This window comes from Arachis ipaensis, chromosome B5 (genome assembly GCF_059453495.1).
Source record: "Arachis ipaensis isolate K30076 ecotype BB chromosome B5, ASM5945349v1, whole genome shotgun sequence".
In the NCBI taxonomy this organism is placed as follows: domain Eukaryota; kingdom Viridiplantae; phylum Streptophyta; class Magnoliopsida; order Fabales; family Fabaceae; genus Arachis; species Arachis ipaensis.
Genome location: NC_142440.1, coordinates 4,651,008 through 4,675,890, shown reverse-complemented (window position 1 = coordinate 4,675,890; position 24,883 = coordinate 4,651,008). Strand labels below are relative to the sequence as shown.

Here is a 24,883-nt window from a genome sequence, read left to right as displayed (position 1 = left end):
TTACTACTCAAAGGTATCCCCTCTCTAATGTCTTGTCTTATACTAGGTTTTTCCTCATGTATTTTGCATTTTCTGTTGCTATTCAAAATTTAGAGCCTAAAACCTATGAGGATGCAATCACTCAAACTTGTTGGCAAAAGGCAATAAGAGCTGAACTGACTGCCTTGGAAGAAAACAAAACATGAAAGCTAACTTCTTTACCAATTGGAAAGAGAACAATTGGATGTAAATGGATCTTTCGTACCAAATACCACCCAAATGGTACAGTAGAGAGGCACAATGCAAGACTTGTTGCCAAGAATTCACACAAGTGGCTGGTGTTGACTATCGAGATACCTTCAGTCCTGTAGTAAAGCTAGGGACTTTGAGAGTGGTACTTGCTGTTGCAGCAGTAAAAGGGTGGCACCTTAAACAAATTGATGTCAACACAACATGTTTACATGGTGAACTTGATGAGGAGGTCTATATGAAGGTGCCTCCAGGTTTAGAAGCCTCGCCTGGTCAAGTTTGCAAGCTTGAAAAGTCCTTGTATGATTGAAACAAGCGAGTAGGCAATGAAATTGCAAGCTCAAATCTGTTTTACTCGAGCTAAAATTCACTCAATGTAAATAAGATTACAACCTCTTCACCAAGACTACTTCACTTGGATTCACAGCAATTCTCGTGTATGTCGATGATTTAGTATTGGCAGGTGATGATCTAAATGAAACTAACTTAGTTAAAGATGTTCTTAATGAGAGATTTCGGATCAAAGACATGGGAGACTTGAAGTACTTCCTTGGTATAGAAGTGGCAAGATCCAAGACAGGAATTGCTTTGTACCAGAGAAAATATGTTCTTGATTTACTCAAAGAAACAGGATTTGAAGGGTGCAAACCTGCCACTACTCCCATTGATTATGGAGCAAAGCTCAGTAAAACTGCTGGAAAATTGCTCACGATTCTAGTCAGTATAGAAGAATTGTGGGTAAGCTCTTATGTCTAGCAAATACTAGGCCTGATATAAGTTATGCCATTGGGAAGCTAAGCCAGTTTTTGGACTGCGCCACTGTTGAGCATTTGAAGGCGGCACATAGAGTGCTGTGTTATGTAAAAGGTTTCCCTGCTGCAGGCCTCTTCTTCTCTGCAGAATCTGATTTGTAACTTACTGGTTTCTCTGACTCTGACTGGGCTGGTTGTGTTGACTCTCGAAAATCCATCTCGGCATACTGTTTTTATTTGGGACCATCATTGGTTACTTGGAAGAGTAAGAAACAGCTTACAGTTGCAGCCTCCTCCTCAAAAGCAGAGTATAGAGCTTTAGCTCTGGCCACCAGAGAAGCCCAATGGCTGAGCTATGTTCTTCAAGATCTTAGTGTTCCAATCACAAAGCCTATTAATTTATATTGTGATAGCAATTCAGCTATTTACATTTCAACCTGTGTTTCATGAACGTACCAAGCATATCGAAGTTGATTGCCATATAGTCCTTGACAAATTGCAAGAAAAATTGATTCATCTTCTTCCCATTTCCACCAATAATAAGCTGCCGATATTCTCAGTAAACCTCTTGCTCCTGGGCCTTTCAATGCAGGTTATTCTAAGTTTGGATTGTTGGATCTCTTTTCTCCCAATGTTCCAAGCTTACGGGAGGGTGTTACTTGATATTTATTCTATTAGTTAGAATTTGTTAATATAAGCTATTATTTCTCTTTGTATAGAAAATTGTTAGTAGTAGATTTGATTGCACATGCTGAGCTGTATAGTTAGTTAGAGCAGCTATAACATTCTGTTAGAAGTAGTATTTGTATAAATAGCAGATTATAGCTTTGTATTTTGAATTTCATCATTATACAAGTTCAATTCTCAATTCCTTCTTGGCTTCTTTAGTTCTTCTCCATACTCACATGCAAATTTAACAATTTTCATTTATTCCTAATTTAACTATCGCTGACATAAAATATTATAGGGCCAACATGACATTTTCAATAATGAGGTAACGTGACTAAACTTAAAGTATGATCAAATAAGTGTGCTAAATTGGTTAAATGAACACATTTTAGTATCTACACAAATAAAATACCAATTAACTAAAACGAATTAAGTTAACAAATTTAGATATCTATTTAATCATATTAAAATCTTAGTTACATCTTTTAATTATTAGAGATGTCATGCCCGATATTTTAGCGTTCTATCTTAGCATTGTGTTAACCGTAGTTAAATTAGGGATGAATGAAAATTTATGATTTATAATTTATAATTTTAAGGAACCAATTTAAACATTTTCAAAAATAAAAGACGATTTTTATTAAGCGCTAAAAATTTTAAAGGCCAAACTATGAACATTACCTTAATCCAAATGATATAATTCGATGTTGTTAGTGGTAATTGAGTGTAATTGTTCATGGTATTAATTGTTAGGAAATATTAAACGACTAATATTTTTGATAAAAAATAAAAAAATTAATTAATTTAAATATAAATATAAAAATAATCATATTCAGATGTATATTAAAATTAGTTATCAATATAAAATATATATTAAAATATAAAATATACATTAAAAATAAATTAAATTATATATATTTATATATAAATATATAATTGTTAACTACCAATTGACTGGTAATGGCGGTAAAAAGCTTAAACACGGTACAAATCCAAATTTGGCATCGTTAACGGTTAACAGATAAACTGAAATTACACAGAAGAGAATGAATAGCTAAAGGGGCAGATGTTTTAAGTTTTAACCGACATTTACACTTGCTTATTCAATGAAAATAATTTGGAAGGTAAAGCCGAAACTTGCCTCAACACTTTTTCCTGTGTCACCGAGCACCAACTAATAAGGCGGTTGGATTATCCCTTGAGCCTTATAAATAACGATGCACCCACTTCCTCTCAGATTCCCCTTCCCACTCTGTTTTTTTCTCCCCAGAAACAGAGTGATCATAATCAACAATGGCTCTGTTCTCATACCACCGACATTCTTCTCAGCCCTTCTTCACTTTCTTCCTTTTCCTCCTCCTCGAAGGTAAAGCTCTATTATTTTTTGGATCACAATACCTGGGTCATTCTTCAATTTAGCTGAAGAATGAAGAAACTAACTCAGTCGGGATTGCTCTGTTTTTCCGTTTTGTGCAGGGGTTTCAGGTGCAACATTCACGTTCGTAAACAAGTGCGATCACACAGTATGGCCAGGCATATTGGGCAAACCAGATATCGGAAGCACGGGTTTCGAGCTCTCAAAGGGTTCCACAAAGACTTTCCAAGCTCCTACGGGCTGGTCGGGCAGATTCTGGGGCAGAACCGACTGCAAATTCGACGATCAAGGCAAAGGAACATGCGCCACCGCCGACTGCGGCTCCGGCGAGATCAACTGCAACGGAGGCGGAGCCTCTCCTCCGGCCACCCTCGCCGAGTTCACTCTCGGCACCGGTTCCATGGACTACTACGACGTCAGCCTCGTCGACGGCTACAATCTCCCCATGATGGTGGAGGCCAGCGGCGGCTCCGGCTCGTGCGGCGCCACGGGATGCGGCGCTGACTTAAACAAGCGGTGCCCGTCGGAGCTTCGAGTGGAGGGCGGTGACGCGTGCCGCAGCGCGTGTGATGCATTCAAGAAACCGGAGTATTGCTGCGACGGAGAATTCGGAAACCCTAACACGTGTAAGCCATCTGTGTACTCTGAAATGTTCAAGAGTGCATGCCCCAAATCTTATAGCTATGCTTATGATGATGCCACCAGCACTTTCACTTGCTCCGATGCTGATTACACCGTCACTTTTTGTCCCTCTTCTCCGAGGTAAACAAATCATTTCATTTTTTAAATAAATTTAATTTTAATACACTGTCAATTTAGTTTAAGGAGAATGTTAAGGGGCTAACAACTTTGTAATTTGTAGCCATCAAATAGTCATCAATGATGATTTTAATGGTGTGAGACGAGTGTGAAATTTCATCCAATAACTCACTTTTCTTTGCTAGTTACATGTTGGTCAGAATTTAACAAAGTTACTGATTCCTAGACTTTTTCTTAGTTTAATATGTACATGTATTTTTTTGTACGTAGTCTAAAATCTTCGACGGATTCATCCCCTAAGGCAGCGGCTTCAGATTCGGGTTCGGATTTAGGGTCGGGGTCAGGTTCGTCGGTGGAGCAGTCGGCACTAGGTTCCACATCATGGCTAGCTGATATGGCTACGGCCACCGGGTCGGCATCCACAAGAAGCAAGCCTTTTCGGGGATCAATTTTGGTGGCGGTTGCTTTCTTTCTTTCTCTTTTGATAGCTTAGTATATTCGTGACACTCTTCAAAGTGACATCTTGCATCCTTATCTTCCTTTTTGGAGAAAATGGGATTAGTGGCATCATATATGATTGATGAATTGAATTACTATGTAAAGTATAAAAGAATTTCAATCATTAATTTGTTGCGGAATTGTTACTTAATTAGTGTTATTTGAAATACTAATCATTCTTTAATTGTGAGCCTTTGGAAATGGAAGGTAGGGTTGGGTTGGGGAACCAAGGACATTCCCTCGATTAAAATGTGATCGCCAATGCTTGTCTTAGAAATTAATGTTTACTCCATTTAGTGGGTTTTGAGGCCCATCACCTTTATGATAGGAAATTTCAAAGAAAAATGGCAAGTACAATTTTTTTTTGGTGACTGGCAAGTACAATTATTTATTAACACACTAAATTAAGGGATTTAATTAGGACATGTTTTAATAAGGGTGTGAAGTTATTGAATTTTTTTATGTATTCCATGTATTAGAAATATAAAAGGTTTCTTTAAAATATTTTTTAATACTTTTTTATAAGGCTTTTAACTATTACCTTTAGCAAGGTTCTAATTTTAAGAGAAACGCAATTTAATGATGTAAAGTTGAAGTTTAGTAATTTTTACATACGTATACCAGGTATGTTTTTATGTAACAAAATATTGCTAAATATGAAAATTTTGTCTAAAAAATTGCAAGAATATAACGTGTTTTTAGATGTACCTAAAACAAGTTCTATGATTTGGGCTTGAAAATAAAGAGGTTAGAAATGGAGACATGGGTATTGCAGATATCTTTTTGTCAATGGTGAGAGTATTTGAAAGAGATAAAAAACTATATTTCACAGAAAAGATATAAACATATATATTGTGTTTAAAAATATTAAATTAATATATTTTTTGTCTTTTTTGTCAGAAAAAATAAAAAATACTAACAAAAGATATTATTTATTTTTTATTTTTATTAATTTTTTATAATTATATATTTTATTATTATATTTTTTTTTTAAATTTTGTATAAAAAATAATAATAAACTGAACAAATTTTTATTATTTATTTTTTTATATTTAGTTTATCACTAAACAAAATATAAAAATATTAATTTTTTATATTTTTATTTTTGTGTCTTATTCTTATTATCTTATTTTATTATATCAGTGTAACCAAACGCAGTTTAAAAGATAACGAAGGTTGTTTATTTGGTTATTACATGTGACTATGGTGAAATATAATAATATGTGAAATAATATGGCAGCATCGTTATGAGTAGAAAATTGTGACAGAATTCTATATATGTGATCTAATTTATTAACATAGAAATTAATATGTGTGGTATTATTAATTGAGTTAAACCTCAAAATGGTCTTTGAGATTGGCGTTTTGCACTAAAATCGTCCCTGAGATTCCAATTGCACCAATTACGTCCCTGAGATTGAAAAAAATGCACCATAGTAGTCCTTGACCCGTTTTCCATTAACGACGTGATGACATGGCATGATGACGTGGACTGTAAGTGACACGTGTCACTTCATGATTTGGCCACGTGTAATGGTAGGGTGACGTGGTGACCAGTGACACGTGGCATGCTAACGTGGATAGTTGTGCCACGTGTCAAAATGTTATTTTGGCCACGTGTCCGGTTGTGCCACGTGTCGCAACAGTATTCGTCCACGTGTCATCCATTATGTCATCGTTGTATATGCACCAAATTAGTCCCTCACTTTGCATTAAGTGACTCATTTTAGTCCCTGAAATTGAATGTCGTGCACCAAACTAGTCCCTTCACCAATTTTTTCTCATTTTTTCTATAAATTCAAAATTCTCCCATATTTTTGAATACATTAATTTCAATTCTATTTTTTCACACGTTCTTCAAATAAAAGTGTTTTTATAAAATATTTTTTCTCTTGCGAATACCCTAATCGCCGACTTGGAGTTGACGTGAAGGCTTTTCAAGCACCTTCACTACTATCTCCGACCTCTTTTAGTACTTTTATAAAATATTTTTTTTCTTGCGGATACCTCTAATAGCCGCCATCTTGAAGTTGACGTGAAGGCATTTCAAGCTTCCCTCATTACCATCTCCGACCTCTTTCGTCTAGACTGCAGAGGTCAAAGGTGGTAGTGAGGGTGGTTGAAGTGCCTTCAATCTAGCTCATTTATACATAACGAAAACGTGTATTTCATAAGAAAAAATATTTATTTTAATTATTAATTTCTTGTTAAAAATACATGTTTTTTTATGAAAAAAATATATCTAATCAATCATATAATTATTTTTTTATAATAACATACTTATATATTACAAAATTTACCAATGTTAAATTATTAAAAAAATTATATAATTAAAACTAAAATCTTAAAATTTTTTATAAAAGCACTTGTATTTAAACGATATATGAAAAAATAGAATTGAAATTAGTGTATCCAAGATATTAAAATTTTAAATTTAAAAAAATGAGAAAAAATTAGTGAAGGGACTAGTTTGGTGCACGACATTCAATTTCAGGGACTAAAATGAGTCACTTAATGCAAAGTGAGGGACTAATTTGGTGCATATACAACGTTGGCATAATGGATGACACGTGGACGAATATTGTTGCGACACGTGGCACAACAGGACACGTAGCCAAATAACATTGTGACACGTGGCACAACTATCCACGTCAGTATGCCACGTGTCACTGGTCACCACATCATCCTACCATTACACGTGGTCAAATCATGAAGTGACACGTGTCACTTATAGTCCACGTCATCACGTCATTAATGGAAAATGGGCCAGGGACTACTATGGTGCATTTTTTTCAATCTCAAAGACATAATCAGTGCAATTGGAATCTCAGGGACGATTTTAGTGCAAAACGCCAATCTCAAAGACCATTTTGGGGTTTAACTCTATGAAGTATCTATTCTTTTTTAGTTAATTTGATTGACAGTTACGTTAATTGATTCTATACTAAAAAAATAACTAGTAATAAATATTTGTATTTGTAGTTCCGATTATAAAAAAATATTAGTTCCAGTTCAATTAGTGGTGCAAGAATTAAAAATTTTAAAGTTAAATCAAGAATGAACGGTGTAATGTAATTACTAACAAGAAGACATAATAAGAAACTGTTAAACTCAATTATGTGAAGCTGGCAGAAATGTAGAAGATATTTATGGAGATGGTAGATATTTCTGGGGATCTAATTAAATGGTGGTATGGGATATATATCAAGATTGGTTCCATCATCCGCAAAAAAAGTGATCATTTAATTGGTGGAGAAGGATTTGATATCATAAATGGACAATTGCATACAAACAGCTACATATATAGAAGAATGTATTTAATTTATTTATTATACGTATTTTTCGAAGGCCTTTTCATGAAATGTCATCATGATATGATGATGAAGAAAGAAAGAAACAACCACACCGAGAATTCTTTAGGGACCAAGCAAATATTATAAAGCAAGAATGTCCACGAAAAAGGTGAAAAAGTGTGACATCGAGTTAACTAAGAGCTAGCTTAATTATAATTAAAATTCACTATTCGAGACGTAAAATAAACTTGAAAAAATAATTATGGTAATAATAAGAGTTAAACTCTAAAATAGTCCTTGAAATTCACGAAATGTATCGATTTGGTCTTTGATTTTCCAATTATACTATTTATGTCCTTGAGATTGGAAAAAATGCACCTATTTGGTCCCTTTCCATTTTTCCGTCCAGACTACTTCTCGGCAGCAGTGATGTGGCAATAGATTGTCATGTTAGAGTGTCAATTGAAAGTATTTAACCCAATGTGGTCTCTAAACTCCTTTTTAACCCTAATCGCAAAACTACTTCTTCTTCTTCTTCTTTCCTGTTTGTTTTCTTCCCTGTTCGTTTTCACTCACTGCATAGGTACAAAAATTATTTGATTCGACCTTGTTTCTCTTCTGGTTCATCACCAATCTTCGGTTACCTACCAAAAACAAACTTCAATTTTCAAGTCCTCATGAATTCTGAGCCATCTGGGTATTCTTACTTCCTTGAAAAAGCTAAAGTAATCTTTTTTCTTCTTTTTTGTTGCTTCAATCCCAAATTCTTCAATGGCACAAGTTGTTGAGGAAAGAGAGAACAGCAGAACTCGCATGAGTGATTTCCCAAGAGATCTGCTAAAAAGGTTCATGTCCGTGAACCATCATCACCATCATGAGCTACAACAACATCGCTATGGTGATGGAGATGTAAAATAAGAGATTGAGCTGAGTTTTGGTCTTTCAATGAACAGTCGTTTTGATGTGGACCCAACAGCGAAGAAGATCAAGAAAACAACATTAATACCCAAATTCTCATTCTCAAAGCTCCCTCATCAGAGATGAAGATAATAACAACAGCAATAATAATAATTAAGATATTGGGGGGTTACTCTAATAACATGCCAATACCTTGCACGACAAATCTGATAAGAACATGTTCCCTTCCAACGGAGATAGAGGAGGAGTGGAGGAATAGGAAGGAGTTGCAGACGCTGAGGAGGTTGAAAACAAGAAGAAAGCGCTCTGAAAATCAGCAGAGGAACATGAAGGCCATGAGGGAAAAGAGTAATCGTTCTTCTTCTTCTTTCTTTGAAGATATTGCTGCTTTAAATGAATTTAGTAGTTTGAAAAGAACGGCATCGTTGAGTATTAGGGTGGTAATCCATTGCCACACATCACTACCGTCGGGAAGTAGTTTAGATGGAAAAACGGGAAGAGACCAAATAGGTGCATTTTTTCCAATCTCAAAAACATAAATAGTGCAATTGAAAAATCAGGGATCAAATCAATGCATTTCGTAAATCTCAAAAACTACTTTGAGGTTTAACTCGTAATAATAACAATGAATTAAATTACGTCATGTAATTATTATGATTCGGTTGTACGTATCAATTGTTATATTATATTGTAATGTTATAAATTACATACTTCTTGCTTGCAGTTAGTAAAAAATATTAAAATAATAGATTTAATTCAACTAATAAATTATTGATCAAATTGTCAATTTTAAATTTAATAAAATATTATATAAATTAAATTTTATTTTATTTAACTATATAATATATGTAAAACGTGTGAGATAATAACTCAACTTAGATCAATGGCTGCCTTGCTTGATGTAATTAAGGTTTGTCACATTGAGGTCACAAGTTTGAACTGCACATTTGGAATTATTTTCTAATACAAGTTTCAAGTAAATGAATCAGTTCGGATTATGGGTCACCAAACTGGTAAAATTAAACAAAAAATAAAAAATAATACAATATCAAATAATATTATTATATTATATAAGTACCGAGACGAATTTTTTATAAGTCCGCTTTGTTCAAGATTTTGTCCAGCCAAAATTTTATCCTGTACCAGGTCGAATATTTATCAGTTCCAATTGGATAGGGGTGAATCAAATATCCGCGAATTTAAGTGGTGTTGTCATTCCTAATTCGAATTAATAAAATCGGCTGGTTCACCGAGTTTTAATAAAAATCAATTAGTTGCATCGGGTATAAGTAGTTTTAATATAGGTATGGTCTGGTTTGACCCAATCAAATATTTGGATGACATGATTATTTTCTAATAAGTTTCAACAAGTGATGAACCAATTCGAAGTTAATAAAACTGATGAGATCACTGTGTATTAATTAAAATTGTTTAGACTATACCAAATCAAAATAGTTTTAATTAGTGTTTTTGTTCATAATAATATTACGAGAATATAAATCTTTTAAAATTATATTAATTTTACAAAAAGTGATTACAAAAATTAATCCACATTATATAATATAAACATAAATATGTAATCATGCATACAGATATAGATATAGATACAAGTTTAGTAAAGAGAAAAAAAAAAGGTGAACGATCCTAAACTAAACTCACAGAGTAGGTAGTTTGCATGATGTTACGTTATATTATAGATTCATATATAACTTACTACTATCTATGTGCTAAAGAAAGGTTTAACTTCTAATAATCTAAAATGAGAACTGCAAATAAATTAAAGGATCCTCCCGTATATATAGATAATTATTTATAATGAAATTTAGTTTCCTTGTTCAACAGGTAAAGGGAGTAAGGGACCAAAAGAATCATGAAAACTCTGAACAGATCGAGTAAATGCATTTGATGAATAGCATATATAATTGCCAAATTATAACTTATTATTTTTTTAATCAATAAATTTAAAATGTATACTAAAAATATAAAATGACTGTTTGACTAGAAGTTTTGAACCGATGAATAAAGGTGTACGTTTACCAATATATAAAATAAAATTGTTGACTCTTGAGATTTTTTCAATTTGAAATTACATTTCCTGTATCCTAGTTATGGTATTATCCAATGATAATTTAGACGAAAATATTTTCATATCAAACTAAAATCTGAACTGTAAATATTTGTATTAAACGAGATAATTTAATCAAATATATAAACACTTTTTATTTTTAATATAGAGGAGAGAGTGGTGTGTTGCAGTGTTATGGAGAGCACAGAAACTTTACCTGCATGTGGTGTCAGGAGAGTATAACTCAAGACCGAGAGAGTTGAAGAGAAAAACACGGATGATCCGTTTTTATTTTATAAAAAAATTAAAAAATTAAAAACTCTAATCAGAGGGTCCGTTCTCTTTTTACAAAAAAAAAAAAAATTAATCGGACAGTCCGATTAGTTAATCGTGAAATTTAATTTTTTTCATCTTTACAACTCGAACCATCCGATTTGGTAATCCAATTTTTTTTTTTTACAAAATTCGAATGGTCCAATTTCTTACACCATGTTTCAGCTAAAAATTATCCCACATTCATGTATAGTACATCCATCATCCATATAAATGCATAACACACACGCACATGGCATATCTAAATTAATCAGCCATATATAAACATCTTATAATAAAACTTATTTACGTGAATAGTGACCTAAATAAGATTCCATTTTTCAAGTTCCACAGAAATAGAAAGCGATGGAAGTCCTAGTGAGATTGTTTCACGAAAATGGAGGCCTTTTGGGATAACAAAAAAGTACAAAACCATGTGAGCAGTAGTCATATGAAAGAAGCTACTCCCCTTTTCGGCCCCATCATATCATAACATCATTTCACTCCATTTTCAATCCTTTTTCCTCAATGTTTCTTCACGCCAAAGGCAGCAATTGCAATTTGCAAACAAATTCCAATTATATAGATTTTAGTTTTTTTTTTGGGATTTTTATTTCATATATTTTGCTTTGTATTAGTTTTTGTTAGTCAAGATCTTAGGTTAGTTTATTAAGCATTATATATGTTACTAGGTCTAGGTTTGATGTACCTTTACTAATAAATAACAAAATAAAAAACTTTGGAGAACAAAATTGAGAAGAAAAGCAATAACCAAAAAGATATAAAATGTGAAGAGATTATTTGCTAGATATGGCACCAATAAGTTATTACCCCAAAAGCAAGAAGCAAGGCTATATAATGCAATAATATGACTAAAGTTTTGAATTATAATTGATTTTGCCAAGTAATGAGGAGATCATAATTGAGGAAAGAGTTCAACTAGGTTTACTCAACTGCAGAATCTCCAGCTCAGCTTCCCAAAATTGCAATTCATCATTCTCTACTTTTCTGTCCCCATTTTGTAGTAACACGTTTTATAAAGCTTTTCATTTAATTATATTTGATCAAGTTCTTCAATTATCAAAGAATATATTATATTAAGTAGCCCAACCTAACATGCATGGCATATTTAGGGCCATATTAACCTACACGAAACATTGTCATTAGAGTTGTTAAATTCAATAATTCTACTAAAAAAACTGGTGAATCGCATCCTAAATCGATTCAGTCTAATATTTTGATCGTTTAAAAAATAAAAAGACTGATCAAAATTTGATAAAATCGACCAAAATCTGACAATTATAGTCTTAACTCGCATCCGTAAACTAGATCAAGTGCTAAATTCGAAAAAATCTAATTCGAATCTTTGCAAAATCTCTCACCCAAATACTATAAATAAATAGTTTAAATATGCGTCTATAATATGCTATTTAATCATAATTTTTATATTTCTTAAACTATTATTGATTTAGGTATCAAATCATCTCTTTCAGATACCTCCATTATCGATTTATTGAATCATCATCAATTAGAAGTCCCTCATCATCCTCTCTCGAATTAACCCATCTTGAAATTCAGGTTTGCTCTTTCTCAACAAAACCAAACGTGAATTGTCTTTGGTTTGCTTTATCTTTAGCATCTTCCTTAATTTCTAGCATATACGATATTATTATGAATTTATTAATAAGCAAAACAAATTAGCAAAAGCAAAATAATGTAAATTAATATCAATTTTATTATATGATCAACTTTTCTTTAACCAACTTTTTTATAATCAATGATCAGCCAATAAAATAAAAAAATTATTAACTAATTATAAACTAAAAAAATTAATTCTAAAAATCTTTATTTCCAAATTAATATATAGCGGCTTCCGTAACAGCTAAGAATGCCAAGTCAAGACCATATATATGCATAATCTTAATTACAATAAGATAGATATTGGTGTTTTATACATACAATAGAAAAGCAACAGCATAATAAATCTGCCACTAGGAATAAACTCAAGATTATTTGAACCAATAGGATAACAATAATGTTAGGGAATCGAGATACTTTCAGCCAAAAATCAGTCAAATATTTTTGGGTGAATCTAAAACCTCTACATGGATGGTGCTTATGCTAGATATTAGGATGTTTTTTTTCTTTGTAAATTGAATAATTCTGAATCTATTTTCTAATTTATCATGTTTTAGGTATTTGGAGAAGGAAGGAGGGTGAAGAGACGGAAGCTAATTGAATCAGTTTCCATGATTCACGTTGCAATGATACTGAATGTATCTCCTCCTAATTTGAATGTGGTGAAACATTTAATAACCAATATTTTAAATCATAAATAAATAAAACTAATTACTATATTTATAATTAATTAAGTTATTTCATTCTTCGCTGATTTGGAGTTTGTTACGTATACTTTTCCAATAGGATAATACTTGCTAGCTAGGTTTGCTTTTGGCTCAAATCACCTTCATCCCTTTGGTGGAGGTAGGACAGATAAATCAAATTACTTGAAAAACTTTGATGAATAATCAAGAAGTAGCATCACCTTACCAAAAGCTAATTAAATAATCGTCCACAGATATAAAATTTCATGCATATATACACACCATTTAATTATAAAGTAAAATATAATAATTTTATTACGTTCTTAACAAGTTAGAACTTTATTAATTAATTAATGATGCACATAACTATACCTAAAATTACATGAATGTAATACATGTTATACTTTGATATATCATATATACTAGCTAGTAGCTAGCTAGAGGAAACGACAAGAAGCATACACACAGTCACGTTTAATCACAATCATCGTATTTAGCTATAATGTCTTCCAAACAAATTCAACTTGAAAGCTTTTTTTTTTTTTTTTTTTTTTCTTTCTTTTTGCTTTTGTTCGATGATATATATGAACAATTGTCGTTAAAAGAAAAGCTTATATAGTATGATAACACCACACAATACCTTTGCGGCGGAAATTTTTATCTTCAATTGAGCTTATATGACGTAATTACAAGATCAAAAATGCTCAACACCACTAAAATTTATTATTTTTTGTTATCACTCTTAATTATTAATTTAATTTTTTTAATCTAGTAATTCAATAACATATTTTTAATCCACACTTTTAAATTTGATGATAACTTATGGTCAAAAACAATAAATTCTGATAGTCTTTTAACATTTCTCTCGTAAGATAAGATGGTGATGCCTACTAATAACGATTTGATGATCTATTTCTCCAACGTAACCATATTCAATGCAATAAAATTAAGTTTTAATTATTCTGTCAATTTTGTAATTTTATTAAATTTTTAATTAGTTCCTTATATATATATATATATATATATTTTAATTAAGTTCATATACCATATCAGATTTTGTAATTAAATCCTTGTCGTAACAAAAATATTGGAATTAACGGATTATTCCGTTAAATAAAATAAATATATTTAACACTTAATTGAATATTCTGTATAATTTAATACAATATTATGTTAATTTTAATATTTTTGTCACGGTAGGGACTTAATTACAAAATTTGATATGATATAAGGACCTAATTAAAAAGAAAAAAAGTATAGGGACCTGATTGAAAATTAAGTAAAATTATAGAGACTAACAGAGTAATTAAACTTAAAATTAATAAGAAAAGTAATTAAGATGCAACTCTCTAATTAAGAAAAGAACAACAACAATAATAATAAGAATCCCGCTAAGGAGTCAATGGAGTATTTGTACAATGTGTACAATAAGGTATTTATTTGGCCCAATATGAGTTAAAAAATGAATATTTAAGATAAAATACTACTAATTTCTCAAACACAATATACCTATATTATCCATAATAACCATCCGGATACCAGAAATAATAAACATCTAATATCTTATCGAATCGAACATCCCTAAACCCCATTGTACACATTGTCTATTAGCTCCTTATACTTCCTCTAATAATAATGACCTTTTTTTCGTCATACATTCATACATCAATATTCAATAATGAATGTATGAGGAACATAAATGTTACTTGTCATAAAAGTGTTTTGTGATAAATTTTTCTCTTTTTCTTTTCCCAAAATGCACTACAAACACAATCTTTGACCACACAAAAAAGCAAGCCAGGCGAAGGTAAATGAATAATGGGAGTGCATTATATACGACGTACTAGGTATTGCGATTCCTTTGTGTTCATCCAATTGGAGAAGAATAAATTTGGATATTAGGAGAATATTCAACATTAATATTGCAACCATGACTGAATGCAAAAGATTGCTTTTGGTCATATATGAAATATCTTAGCATCCATATTATAACATTTGAATTTGAATTTGAAGTCTTATATATGACTACTATCTCACGTGGAACTCTTTTCTATCTATAGCTCTCATTTTTATCTATATAACAAAAAAGTGACATTGCTATCAATATGACACAACATTTTTCCCCATTAACAAAGCAGCAACAGTTATACCACTACCATTTGTATAGGACATGTTCATCTTCAGATGGAAAAGGGTCAAAAAGATCATGCATAAGGAAAAAAAAAAAAAGAGTTAATAATTCAAACAAGACTCAAGACAACCACCTTACGTATCATTTATTTATTTGCAATGCAATATAACGATAAGGTCAAAAGTGTCTACTGCTTACAAGTATCTTCTTGATTCCAGTGGAACAATAAAGTTAATATGTGCATGAATATTCATGATAGTCAAGGAAGAAGAATCCAATTCAAGGTAAAAATTTAAGTGACAATTATTACAATTCATCTCTAGCTTTTAATAGTAAAACCTATATTTTTTAATCAATATATATATATATATATATATATATATATATATATATATATATTTTATATTCCACTATATATTCTATACGAGTATAATTGTTAAAAAATTTTACATTTACTTCTTTTTTCCCCCTCAAATTCTTTATATATTAAAGGTAATGTCATAAATAACATTTTAAAGTTTACATTTCAAAATTTTCTATTTCTTTTAATAGTAATAATCAATTAACAATGCTATTTTTACTTACAAATACCTGTGTTCTCTTTTATGTGTTGTTGTTATTCATGTCTATTAAAGATACGGATATAGTAACACATTCTATACTATTTTCTTAATAAAATACAATTTTTAAAAAAACATGTTGATATACAACAACATATAAAATATATGTATTTAGTATCATGCCAAAAAGATAGATCACATATTATACATAAGATATAGATATTTATTGCAATTTTGTCCCTTCAAAACTTTTAAATTTGACTTTCCCCTTTTATTACCAATAACAATAAGGGTAAAAATGATTTTTAATGAGAAATATGTTTATGTCTCTTTATTAGTATCTTAATAACTAAACAAACTATATGTATTTATTTATATGATTATATCTGTATTTGTGTATATGTATCCGATAAAGTTATGGAGACAAAAAGTAATTAACTCAAAATTATTTATTTAGCATTTATTTAATGTAGGATGCATTAAATAAAATAAAAAATAATAAATTTTAGTTAATATTTTTTTTTGTTACCAAATATTTTCGATATACGTCTTTATATCAATATTTTTATTATTCTGAGACAGTAAATAAACACAACCAAACATAAACATGACCCATATATATATATATATATATATATATATATATATATATATATATATTCAGCTATGAAATTGAAAATTGAAGGGGATTTTATTCTTTCTGGATATCATAAAAGTGGAAAACATGCTTAAGAAGATAAACAATTAATGAAGGGACCTAACCCAAATACTTGCCCAGGTCCGATATATCCCCTTAGCCCATACCTTTCTATTTCAATCTGCATAGGCTTTTAATCATAGGCTAGCCCAGATAAAAAGAACCGAATGACAAAAACCCAAAATGTAAAGGAAGTTTGTACAACAACAAATAATCACAATAAAGCGCAACGAAGTAAACCAAAAATTCGGCCCAGAATCATTAAATTCTTAAATAATAGACATTTTACTCCTCAACAAAAATTAATTACACGATTGATCTCTAACAATTAATTCCATTAGTCATTTAGGTCTGACTCCGTCAACTCTAACGAAAGATAAAATAATCCCTGACAACTCTAATAGGGGATAAAATAATCCCTAACAATTCTAACAGGGGACAAAATGATCCCTGACTCCTTTGTTCGAAAACGACACTGTTCTTTCCTAATTTTCATCATATGTCGCATAATCCTAACATTCATACTCTCCTTCTTCACCTTCACAATCTTCTTTTCCATCTTTTCCTTCCTCCTCTTCAACTCCAAGATCATGTCATGCACCACACACTTCCTAAATCTCTGTGACTGCTACACCCACCTCTTCCGCACTTCACCCACCAGAAGTATCCACCTCCACGTCCTCGATAACAGTATCACCTCAAACCCCGACAACGTCCACCACATCCTCAAGACCAAATTCCATAACTGCCCGAAGGGCACACCTTTCTCCACTCTCCGGCAAGCAATATAGATTGTTGAATATTAGGATATCATGAGAAGATTCTCATTTGATATCATATGCAAATTCTCATTTGGAATGGACCCGAGTGCTTCATTCCTTCTTTCTCGGAGTCTAAGTTGGCAGACAGTTTCGACCTCGCATCTAAGCTATCAGTACAACGAGTAATATCTTTGTTACCGCTTATATGAAAACTGAAGTGATTACTGAACATTGGTTCAGAAAAGAAGTTGAAGGAAATGATCGGAGTGGTGGACAATATGGTCATGGAGATGATAGAGCAGAGGAGGAGGGAGATGGCGACGACGGGTCTTAACAAATCAGACATGCTGTCTAGATTCATTGGGTCCATCGAAGACAACAAGTACATATTTGAGAGACATAGTAATTAGTTTCTTGAGTATTAATTGGTTGAGAATAAGTTGATAATTTTTCTTCTTGTGAACATTGAAGTTACAGAGTGTGCATTGTGTAGCTTGAAATTACAGTGTTAAATTGTTAGTGTTATGCGAGATATGATGGAAATTGGGGGAGAACAGTGTCGTTTCCGAACAGAGGAGGTTAGGAACCATTTTGTCTCTTGTTAGAGTTGTTAGGAATTATTTTGTCCTCTGTTAGAGTTGATGGAGCAAATAACCTAAGTGATTGACGGAGTTAATTGTTAGGAACCAATCGAGTAATTAATTTTAGTTGAAGATTAAAGTGTCTAGTCCGAAATTTTTTGAGGACCAAAATAGACTTTCGGCATACAGTAATTCATTGGTTAACAATAAATCATTAAATAGAGTTTTGATTGTACTGGAAAATACTGTAAAAACTCTAAAATAAACATTAAATCGCTTGTTATATAAATAGTTATTAATATTTACCAATATTAGCAAATCATGTGAGTTTGGAGTTAAAAATAACATTTATGAATATTATCAAATGATACATATATCGACAATTTTGCAAGTGTTTTAACATAAACCCTAAAGCATTGAGCATGTCCTGCGCTATTTGATTGAATTGGCAAGGCTTCTTGTGTCTTGATAGATGTTATAATAAACCTTATTTGTTCTAACAGCAAGAAGCACATCCAAGACACAGCCAAATAGAGAAGCAAAAGCCATAATGACATAAACAAGCCTATAGCAATGTGCACCAATGCAAGTGTTGCCCCCACCAGGCACACTTGTGGCTTCAACATCATATAGGTAGCCAGCAATGAGGCCAGAGAAGATGAATGAGCCAATAGGAAGGTTCAGAATTAGAATGTTGTATACTATGCCATAGTATTTAAGCCCAAATAACTCTGAAGCTGCTGCTGGTGTTATTGTAAAGTAAACTCCATAGCATATTCCCACTACCATTGAACCTATGTAAAGTGACCCGGGCAATGCCATAGCCAATGCAATGTACCCTATACTCATAAGCATTTGTGCACCTGCATTCCAAACTAGCCTTGGCATCCCTGATTTTCTGCAATATTAAACTTAATCTCAATATTTGTTCTGTATCCTAGAAGATGGAAACTCGTTTGCAGAATGTAAAGTTGTTAGTTAAGAACTGTTAGATAATAATTTAGTCAAACATGTCAAATTTTCTAACTGTTATCAACTAACAACTTCATATGAAGACAACAGACAGATAACAGATAGAAAAGAACTTGCCTGATGTAGTGTTCTGAGAGCGAGCCAGAAACAATGCGTCCGAAGAAACCCCATATGCTAATGAAGGAAATGAAGATTGAAACATCGGAGTAACCAAGTGCTTCTCCCATCTGCCCCATGTTGTTCATCACACACATTCCTGTTCCTACTCCACAAAGGAAAGACACAAACATGATCCAAAATTCAATGGTTCTCACCATTTCACCTATGCTATGTTCCTCCCCTATAACAGGCTTTTGTTTTATAATTTCAACTTCCTCCACCTTCTTGTCCCCATCAAGCAACGCTTCATGAATCTGTTGTTCTTCGTCTAGATCAGTACTATTGAAGATGATCACATACAAAGGCACAAGAAGCGGCATGACCAATAGGATAAGAAGCCCAGCTGTGAAAATCAAGGAAAAAACATGGCCATGAATTCCGGTAACATCAAAGGCTAAAAGATAAACAGCTACCGTAACAGCAATGAAGTTGAATGTGTTGAGGAACTGAGCTTCTTTCTTCTCTTGAGCACAAGTGGAAGCCGGCGGCGTTTCGCGAAGGAAAACAGCAGCAATGCAGCAAATGACGGCAGGAACAATGGTAAGCATTAGCAGAAACTTGGAAGGGTCTGAGGAGAACAAAGCAGAACATATGTCAGTGAAGATTGCAGTGCTGAGTCCAACATAACCCTTTAGAATCCCAGAAATTGGTCCTCTGTTCTTCGGGAAGTTCCTCATACAAGTAACAAGAACTGCTGTGTTCATCCATGTTGTGCTGTTTCCCCCCATACACAAGAATACACACATCTGCAGCTTAAACTTTTGGAATGAGTTGTTTCATGATATAATATCATAATTTTATGTTCAAAAGATTTAAAATTCATCTTTGGTGAAATCTAAAATTGAGAAAAAAAAAAAAACATAAGGCAAATAAAAAGAAAAAAGACATACTCAAAAATCAAGCAAACATAAAAAAGACTTTTACTTGAAAAAAAGAGTTAGAGCTATAATTATTTATGTCGCTTCCTCTTATTAACTTTCCTCTTATTAACTTTGAGATGAGTGGTTTTATGACAGTAGTAATAAACTACTTATTTCAAAAACTTAATCTGATAGGTATTAATTAATAGTAAGTACTTAATTACTTACGAGCCAATAAGGGAGTGGAGTAATTGTTTGGCTGACAACAAGGTATTGAAGACCATAACCTATGAATCCCATGGTGGCTCCAATAATGAGAATAAGTGAAGTAGAGAAGTGATGAGAAGCAAGACCAGAGAGGAGACCAAAAGCCTTGCCAACATCCTTAGCAACAGAGAGATTGTTGAGTTGCATCTGTGTTAGAGACATTAGGGACTTCAAAACATCGGAGTAGTTGGCGAAAGTGTAGTTGTTTCCACATATTGCTTGAACCCATATGGCGGTTACTAGTCCTATCCATTTTCCACCTCCTTCTCCAACTACAACCCTGGCAAATAACAACATTATAATCTCTTTCTTTAATTTGGTTCTGATGGCTCTTTAACGGTGCCACTCATTTATTTATATGTCCCCATTCACTCGTTAAGTCGCTGAATACCAAATTGTGTGGGATCATCAATTTATTATTATGATTACGTGACAGAGTGTTATTTATCTTCATGCATCAATACCATGACTATGAGACTATGACTATTGTTGTCAAGTATCGGGGTATGTCTGATATTATTATTATTTCTTAATAGGATAGGATTACATATTAATATATGACACGTGTTTGATTGCTACAAATTAGAACCTGGTTTTGTTTTATGATAAAAAGGAGCATGGTTTTGCATTTCCGTGAGTAGTGAGTGTGAGTGGTTGGTTTTGACCAATGCCAAGTTTCCAAATTAAATAATTTTTTGGTACACGCTGTGTCTATTCCTCGGCGCATCTTAGGATACGCGTTCTTCGGTTGTCCATCATTTTACTGGTGTGCATCTGCCATCTACCATATATATATATATATTAAAAATTTTGACAAAAATTTAAAAAATATTATTTTATTAAGTAATAATTTTTTTATATTTATAAAATAACTTGTGTATTTTATCTGAATTTTCTAAAAATATTTGGATAATTATTTTAAATATATATACAAAAATTTGAAACAAAAAAATTTCTTTTCTTCATTCTTTAAAAATATTTCGATTATTTACAAAAAGTATAAAAAAAATCACTTGACATAAAAATCAACAAATTTAATTTTAACAATAAAAATATTTTATTTTTTTAGTTATATATACAAAAAATAGAATTAATCGTTTAAATTTTTTAAAAATATATTTAATATCTTATTCTTCTCGTTACTATATCAAATTCGTCGTTTTATTTTTTGGTTTTATTTTGTGAGTAATTTATTCCAATTAATTTACAGAACCTGAAAAGAAAAGCCATTTAGATAATTATTAGTTTTTTAATGCTAAAACATAATATAATTTTCACTTTATTGATAAAATAATTGTATCAATAAATAATTGTATCAATAAATACTACTCATTTTAAAAGTTTAAACGGATAAGAGGAGATAACACGAATGATTATATCTATCTGTGAAATGAAATGATCCAATGGAGAGAGGGGTCAACCTAAAGGTAAAGCATCTTGTTTTCTTGGCAAACAGCTGCTGGTGTAGTGTGCGGTACCCTGTGATGGATATAGAAACTTAACTGCTTCAAACCAAGCAACACAGCCCCTAGATATACCTCCCTTATTCAACATGCATATCTTCACCTATCTACTAACATTAACATATATATTAGTAGTATGCTCCTTCAAGTTCATCATTCTCTCTAGCTATATTAATATCCACTATTGTTTAGTGTTCCATATGGTTGTTCTAATTGTACCTCGTTGGTTGCTGTCCCTTGTTCTTCTCCTTCACTTTCTGTTGTGTTGCTTAGGAGCAAATGTTGTCACCGTTAATGTTGCTGCTGCCAAGGGCCTTATCAACACCGGCTACCTTTATCTCGATGTCAGGTCAAACTATTTACATGTCTTTTTCTTTCGGCTTAAACTTTTTGGATAAGAAATTTTATGACACATTCGTGTTTATTCTTTCTAATCAAATAAGTACCTAATAAGCAAACTCAAATGTTTTTTGGTATAATAGAACTGTTGAAGAGTTTAGAAAAGGGCATGTAGATGCTGCTAAGGTCGTTAACATTCCATACATGTTGGATACACCCAAGGGTAACAATCTTTTTCTTTCTTTAATTTTATCATCATCATAACAATGGTGGGACTTCGGTGAATTGAAATTATTCAAGTTTTGATTTTGGAATGCAGGTAAGGTGAAGAATCCAGACTTTTTAAAAGAGGTTTCATCTATTTGTAACAAAGAAGATCATCTCATTGTGGTAACTCTTATCTTCTTTTTCATTTTGGATTTTCAGTTTGTTGTTTTTTTTTTTTCAACTTTTTCTTGTGTGTACTTTAGGGTTGCCAAAGTGGAGTAAGATCTCTGTATGCAACTACCGATCTTGTTGCTGATGTAAGTGTAGTTCATCCCTCATATCATATAATGTAGAAGCCATTATTATTCTGCCTCAAATATATAGCAGAGGCTATGTTTATTTGTGTATTATAGGATTATATATATTATCATGTGGCTTTCCATGCATGAGAAGACTAATAACTTTGTATTTGATGTGAATTTGTAGGGCTACAAGGATGTGAAGGACATGGGAGGGGGTTATATGGAGTGGGTCAAAAACAAGTTTCCGGTGAAATCATCATTAGGGAAAGAGGATCTCTAAAGTGTAGTTGATGATAGAAACATGTTCTTTGTCTTTGACTTGTACAATTGAAATATATAGTCTTTCTTGTTAATTATTTGTATCCAAAGTTTTTGACATATACAATACTCATTAATTACTTGAGGAAGCCATCTGAATCAGGGTTATAACTTTTTATGACAGTTCTGCTTACAACATTTATGTTGAATAGTACTAATACTTTGAAGGTTGTAACCTTTTTTTGTTTCTATAGTAAATATATATAGACTTTTTAGAAAGAGGACCAGCAATCTTGAAGAATATCAGAATAACATCATGTAGCTCATGGATCAAACTTTATATAGACTTGGAATTGTTTGAACTTTTCAAATGGGGTTCATTGGACTAATTAGTACAAGGATGAGAATCAGATTAGTTTGAAACTATGCATTTCACAATAAGATAGTTTTCACGTAAACCCAAAAGAGAATATTAAGTGAGAGATTGTGGATGATGTCTTGCTGCAAATTATACGAGCTGAATTTTGGAACAAAACCAAAACCTTGATGAATTTAGTTTATTTCTCTAAAATTTCAGTTTTTAGAAGTTAAGGATTCGAAGATATAAATTTTTTAAAATCAATGATTTAAGCTGGGAGAATCAATTTTTAGGAGAGTTTGTGGTAACTTACAAATAAAAAGAGACGGAAAACTTATGCAAATTTTACACAAACTCAAAAAAAAAATTCTTACTTAAGAAATGTGTTAAAGCTATAAGTATTGATGTGTCTTTTACTGTTAACTAGAATGAGACCGCGCGCTATGTACGGGACGGTAAATTAATAATAATATATAATAAATATAAAAAATTGTTATATTTTATAAAATTAAATTAAATATATGTAAACTAAAGTTAAATTTGAAGATGTTTAATTTAAAATAATTTGTAGTATAAAAAATTTAGATGTTGAAGTTGTACAAAGTGATATTTTTATTTGGTGATTTGATTTTTGTATTTGTTTTAGTTGATAGACTTAGTCTTTTTATGTGGCGCTCGTCCTTTTTTTTTATTGGTTATTGTTAGAGTTGTTACTTTCTTCTTTCTGTCGTAGGTTCTTGAAAAGACATATTTTTTATGAATTGTTGAGTTGTATGCACTTTCTATTATATTGTTTGTTCCATCTTTGTATGTATGTTCTTCTTCCGAAGATTTGTCTTGAATTTGTATGATTTTCTTTTTCCTTAATCTCTTAATGGGTATGTGATCTTCGTCTGATGATATTAGTGTTGGCAAAGTTGGTTCCTATAATCAATGAATAATTTAAATTAGAAATAAAAATGATGCTTTGAATAAGTGATTTTTTTTAGTATTACCTGGTTTATTTGTTGTAATGGATATTGAGGTTCAGTATATTTGGTTGGAACAAATGTCTTGGTAACAGTGTATTGTTGACAACTTTTTTTGAGATTAAAATCATTTACTTTGACTTCAAATATAAGTTTAAGGTTGCACAAATTTTTCAATTGGAATGGTGCTTTAATGTCATTACTTTTCTGGCATGTCATTAGATTTGAAGCTGCTGTGCCCAACAATTTTTTTTCATTGCAATCAAATAGTACAAAAAGTGTTGTAGCACTTTGATCTGAAATAAGTATTGGACTAGTAACTAATAATTTGATAGATGAGATTATGAAAAGTATATAGAGTTACCTTATGTGCCACAAATGTAATTATCTCATTTTCATCTAATATAATCATTTCTAAGCAAAGAGACTACTCTTCATTTGTAGTTGTTAATGTTTTCCATAGACGAATCACGCAAACTTTGATAAACCAATTGTCTATTTATTTGGTAATATTGTCCAAAGAATGATGCTCCATTGAGTAAATTTGAGATTTTATGTAGTTTAGAAATAATTTTTTTGTGCTAAATTTGATGATATTGGAAGGAATATTGATAAGAGACTTATACAAGTAGGACAAATAGTATGGAATTTGAATATTTGTAACGTAAAATTTATTATGATTAATAATATTATTATGACATTTGTAATATGAATGTTTGATGAGTTTGGGAAATTTTATTTTAAATTAGTGATGAACAAACATTATTAACGTGATTAATTGCAAAATTATTAATTTAATCTCAATTC

At 31.6% G+C, this 24,883-nt stretch overlaps 3 protein-coding genes across 4 annotated transcripts; 2 read left to right on the top strand and 1 right to left on the bottom strand.

Moving 5' to 3' along the window:
• The first annotated feature begins 2,729 nt into the window (after nucleotides 1-2,729).
• On the top strand, nucleotides 2,730-4,465 carry LOC107642571 (thaumatin-like protein 1). Of its 2 annotated transcripts, none has more exons than XM_088489147.1 (3): nucleotides 2,730-3,015; nucleotides 3,126-3,786; nucleotides 4,054-4,465. In XM_088489147.1, the coding sequence occupies exons 1-3, from the start codon at nucleotides 2,943-2,945 to the stop codon at nucleotides 4,274-4,276; spliced, it is 957 nt and encodes a 318-aa protein (XP_088345273.1). In that variant the 5' UTR covers nucleotides 2,730-2,942; the 3' UTR covers nucleotides 4,277-4,465. The 2 variants fall into 2 exon arrangements, 1 of the variants encoding a protein (XP_088345273.1); XR_015883807.1 differs by having other exon boundaries at nucleotides 2,759-3,015; nucleotides 3,126-3,842; nucleotides 4,022-4,465.
• Nucleotides 4,466-18,251: 13,786 nt separating this feature from the next.
• LOC107642567 (protein NUCLEAR FUSION DEFECTIVE 4) lies at nucleotides 18,252-20,561 on the bottom strand. Its single transcript, XM_016345962.3, has 3 exons — nucleotides 20,143-20,561; nucleotides 19,013-19,800; nucleotides 18,252-18,821 (listed from the first exon to the last, which is right to left on the bottom strand). Exons 1-3 carry the CDS (start codon nucleotides 20,476-20,478, stop codon nucleotides 18,356-18,358), a joined length of 1,590 nt encoding a protein of 529 aa, XP_016201448.1. The 5' UTR covers nucleotides 20,479-20,561; the 3' UTR covers nucleotides 18,252-18,355.
• A 1,032-nt stretch (nucleotides 20,562-21,593) lies between these two features.
• Nucleotides 21,594-23,148, top strand: LOC107642568 (thiosulfate sulfurtransferase 18). The gene is made up of 5 exons (XM_021122872.2): nucleotides 21,594-21,993; nucleotides 22,127-22,206; nucleotides 22,303-22,373; nucleotides 22,454-22,507; nucleotides 22,677-23,148. The coding sequence occupies exons 1-5, from the start codon at nucleotides 21,734-21,736 to the stop codon at nucleotides 22,770-22,772; spliced, it is 561 nt and encodes a 186-aa protein (XP_020978531.2). The 5' UTR covers nucleotides 21,594-21,733; the 3' UTR covers nucleotides 22,773-23,148.
• Nucleotides 23,149-24,883: the final 1,735 nt, after the last annotated feature.

Coding starts and splice junctions, on each gene's coding strand:
- LOC107642571 (XM_088489147.1), top strand. CDS start 2,943: ATGGCTCTGTTCTCATACCACCGACATTCTTCTCAGCCCTTCTTCACT. Junction 3,016..3,125: donor CCTTTTCCTCCTCCTCGAAG/GTAAAGCTCTAT, acceptor CGTTTTGTGCAG/GGGTTTCAGGTGCAACATTC. Junction 3,787..4,053: donor TTTTGTCCCTCTTCTCCGAG/GTAAACAAATCA, acceptor TTTTGTACGTAG/TCTAAAATCTTCGACGGATT.
- LOC107642567 (XM_016345962.3), bottom strand. CDS start 20,478: ATGTTGTTATTTGCCAGGGTTGTAGTTGGAGAAGGAGGTGGAAAATGG. Junction 19,801..20,142: donor CTCCACTCCCTTATTGGCTC/GTAAGTAATTAA, acceptor TTTAAGCTGCAG/ATGTGTGTATTCTTGTGTAT. Junction 18,822..19,012: donor CTCTCAGAACACTACATCAG/GCAAGTTCTTTT, acceptor TTAATATTGCAG/AAAATCAGGGATGCCAAGGC.
- LOC107642568 (XM_021122872.2), top strand. CDS start 21,734: ATGCATATCTTCACCTATCTACTAACATTAACATATATATTAGTAGTA. Junction 21,994..22,126: donor TACCTTTATCTCGATGTCAG/GTCAAACTATTT, acceptor TTGGTATAATAG/AACTGTTGAAGAGTTTAGAA. Junction 22,207..22,302: donor CATGTTGGATACACCCAAGG/GTAACAATCTTT, acceptor TTTGGAATGCAG/GTAAGGTGAAGAATCCAGAC.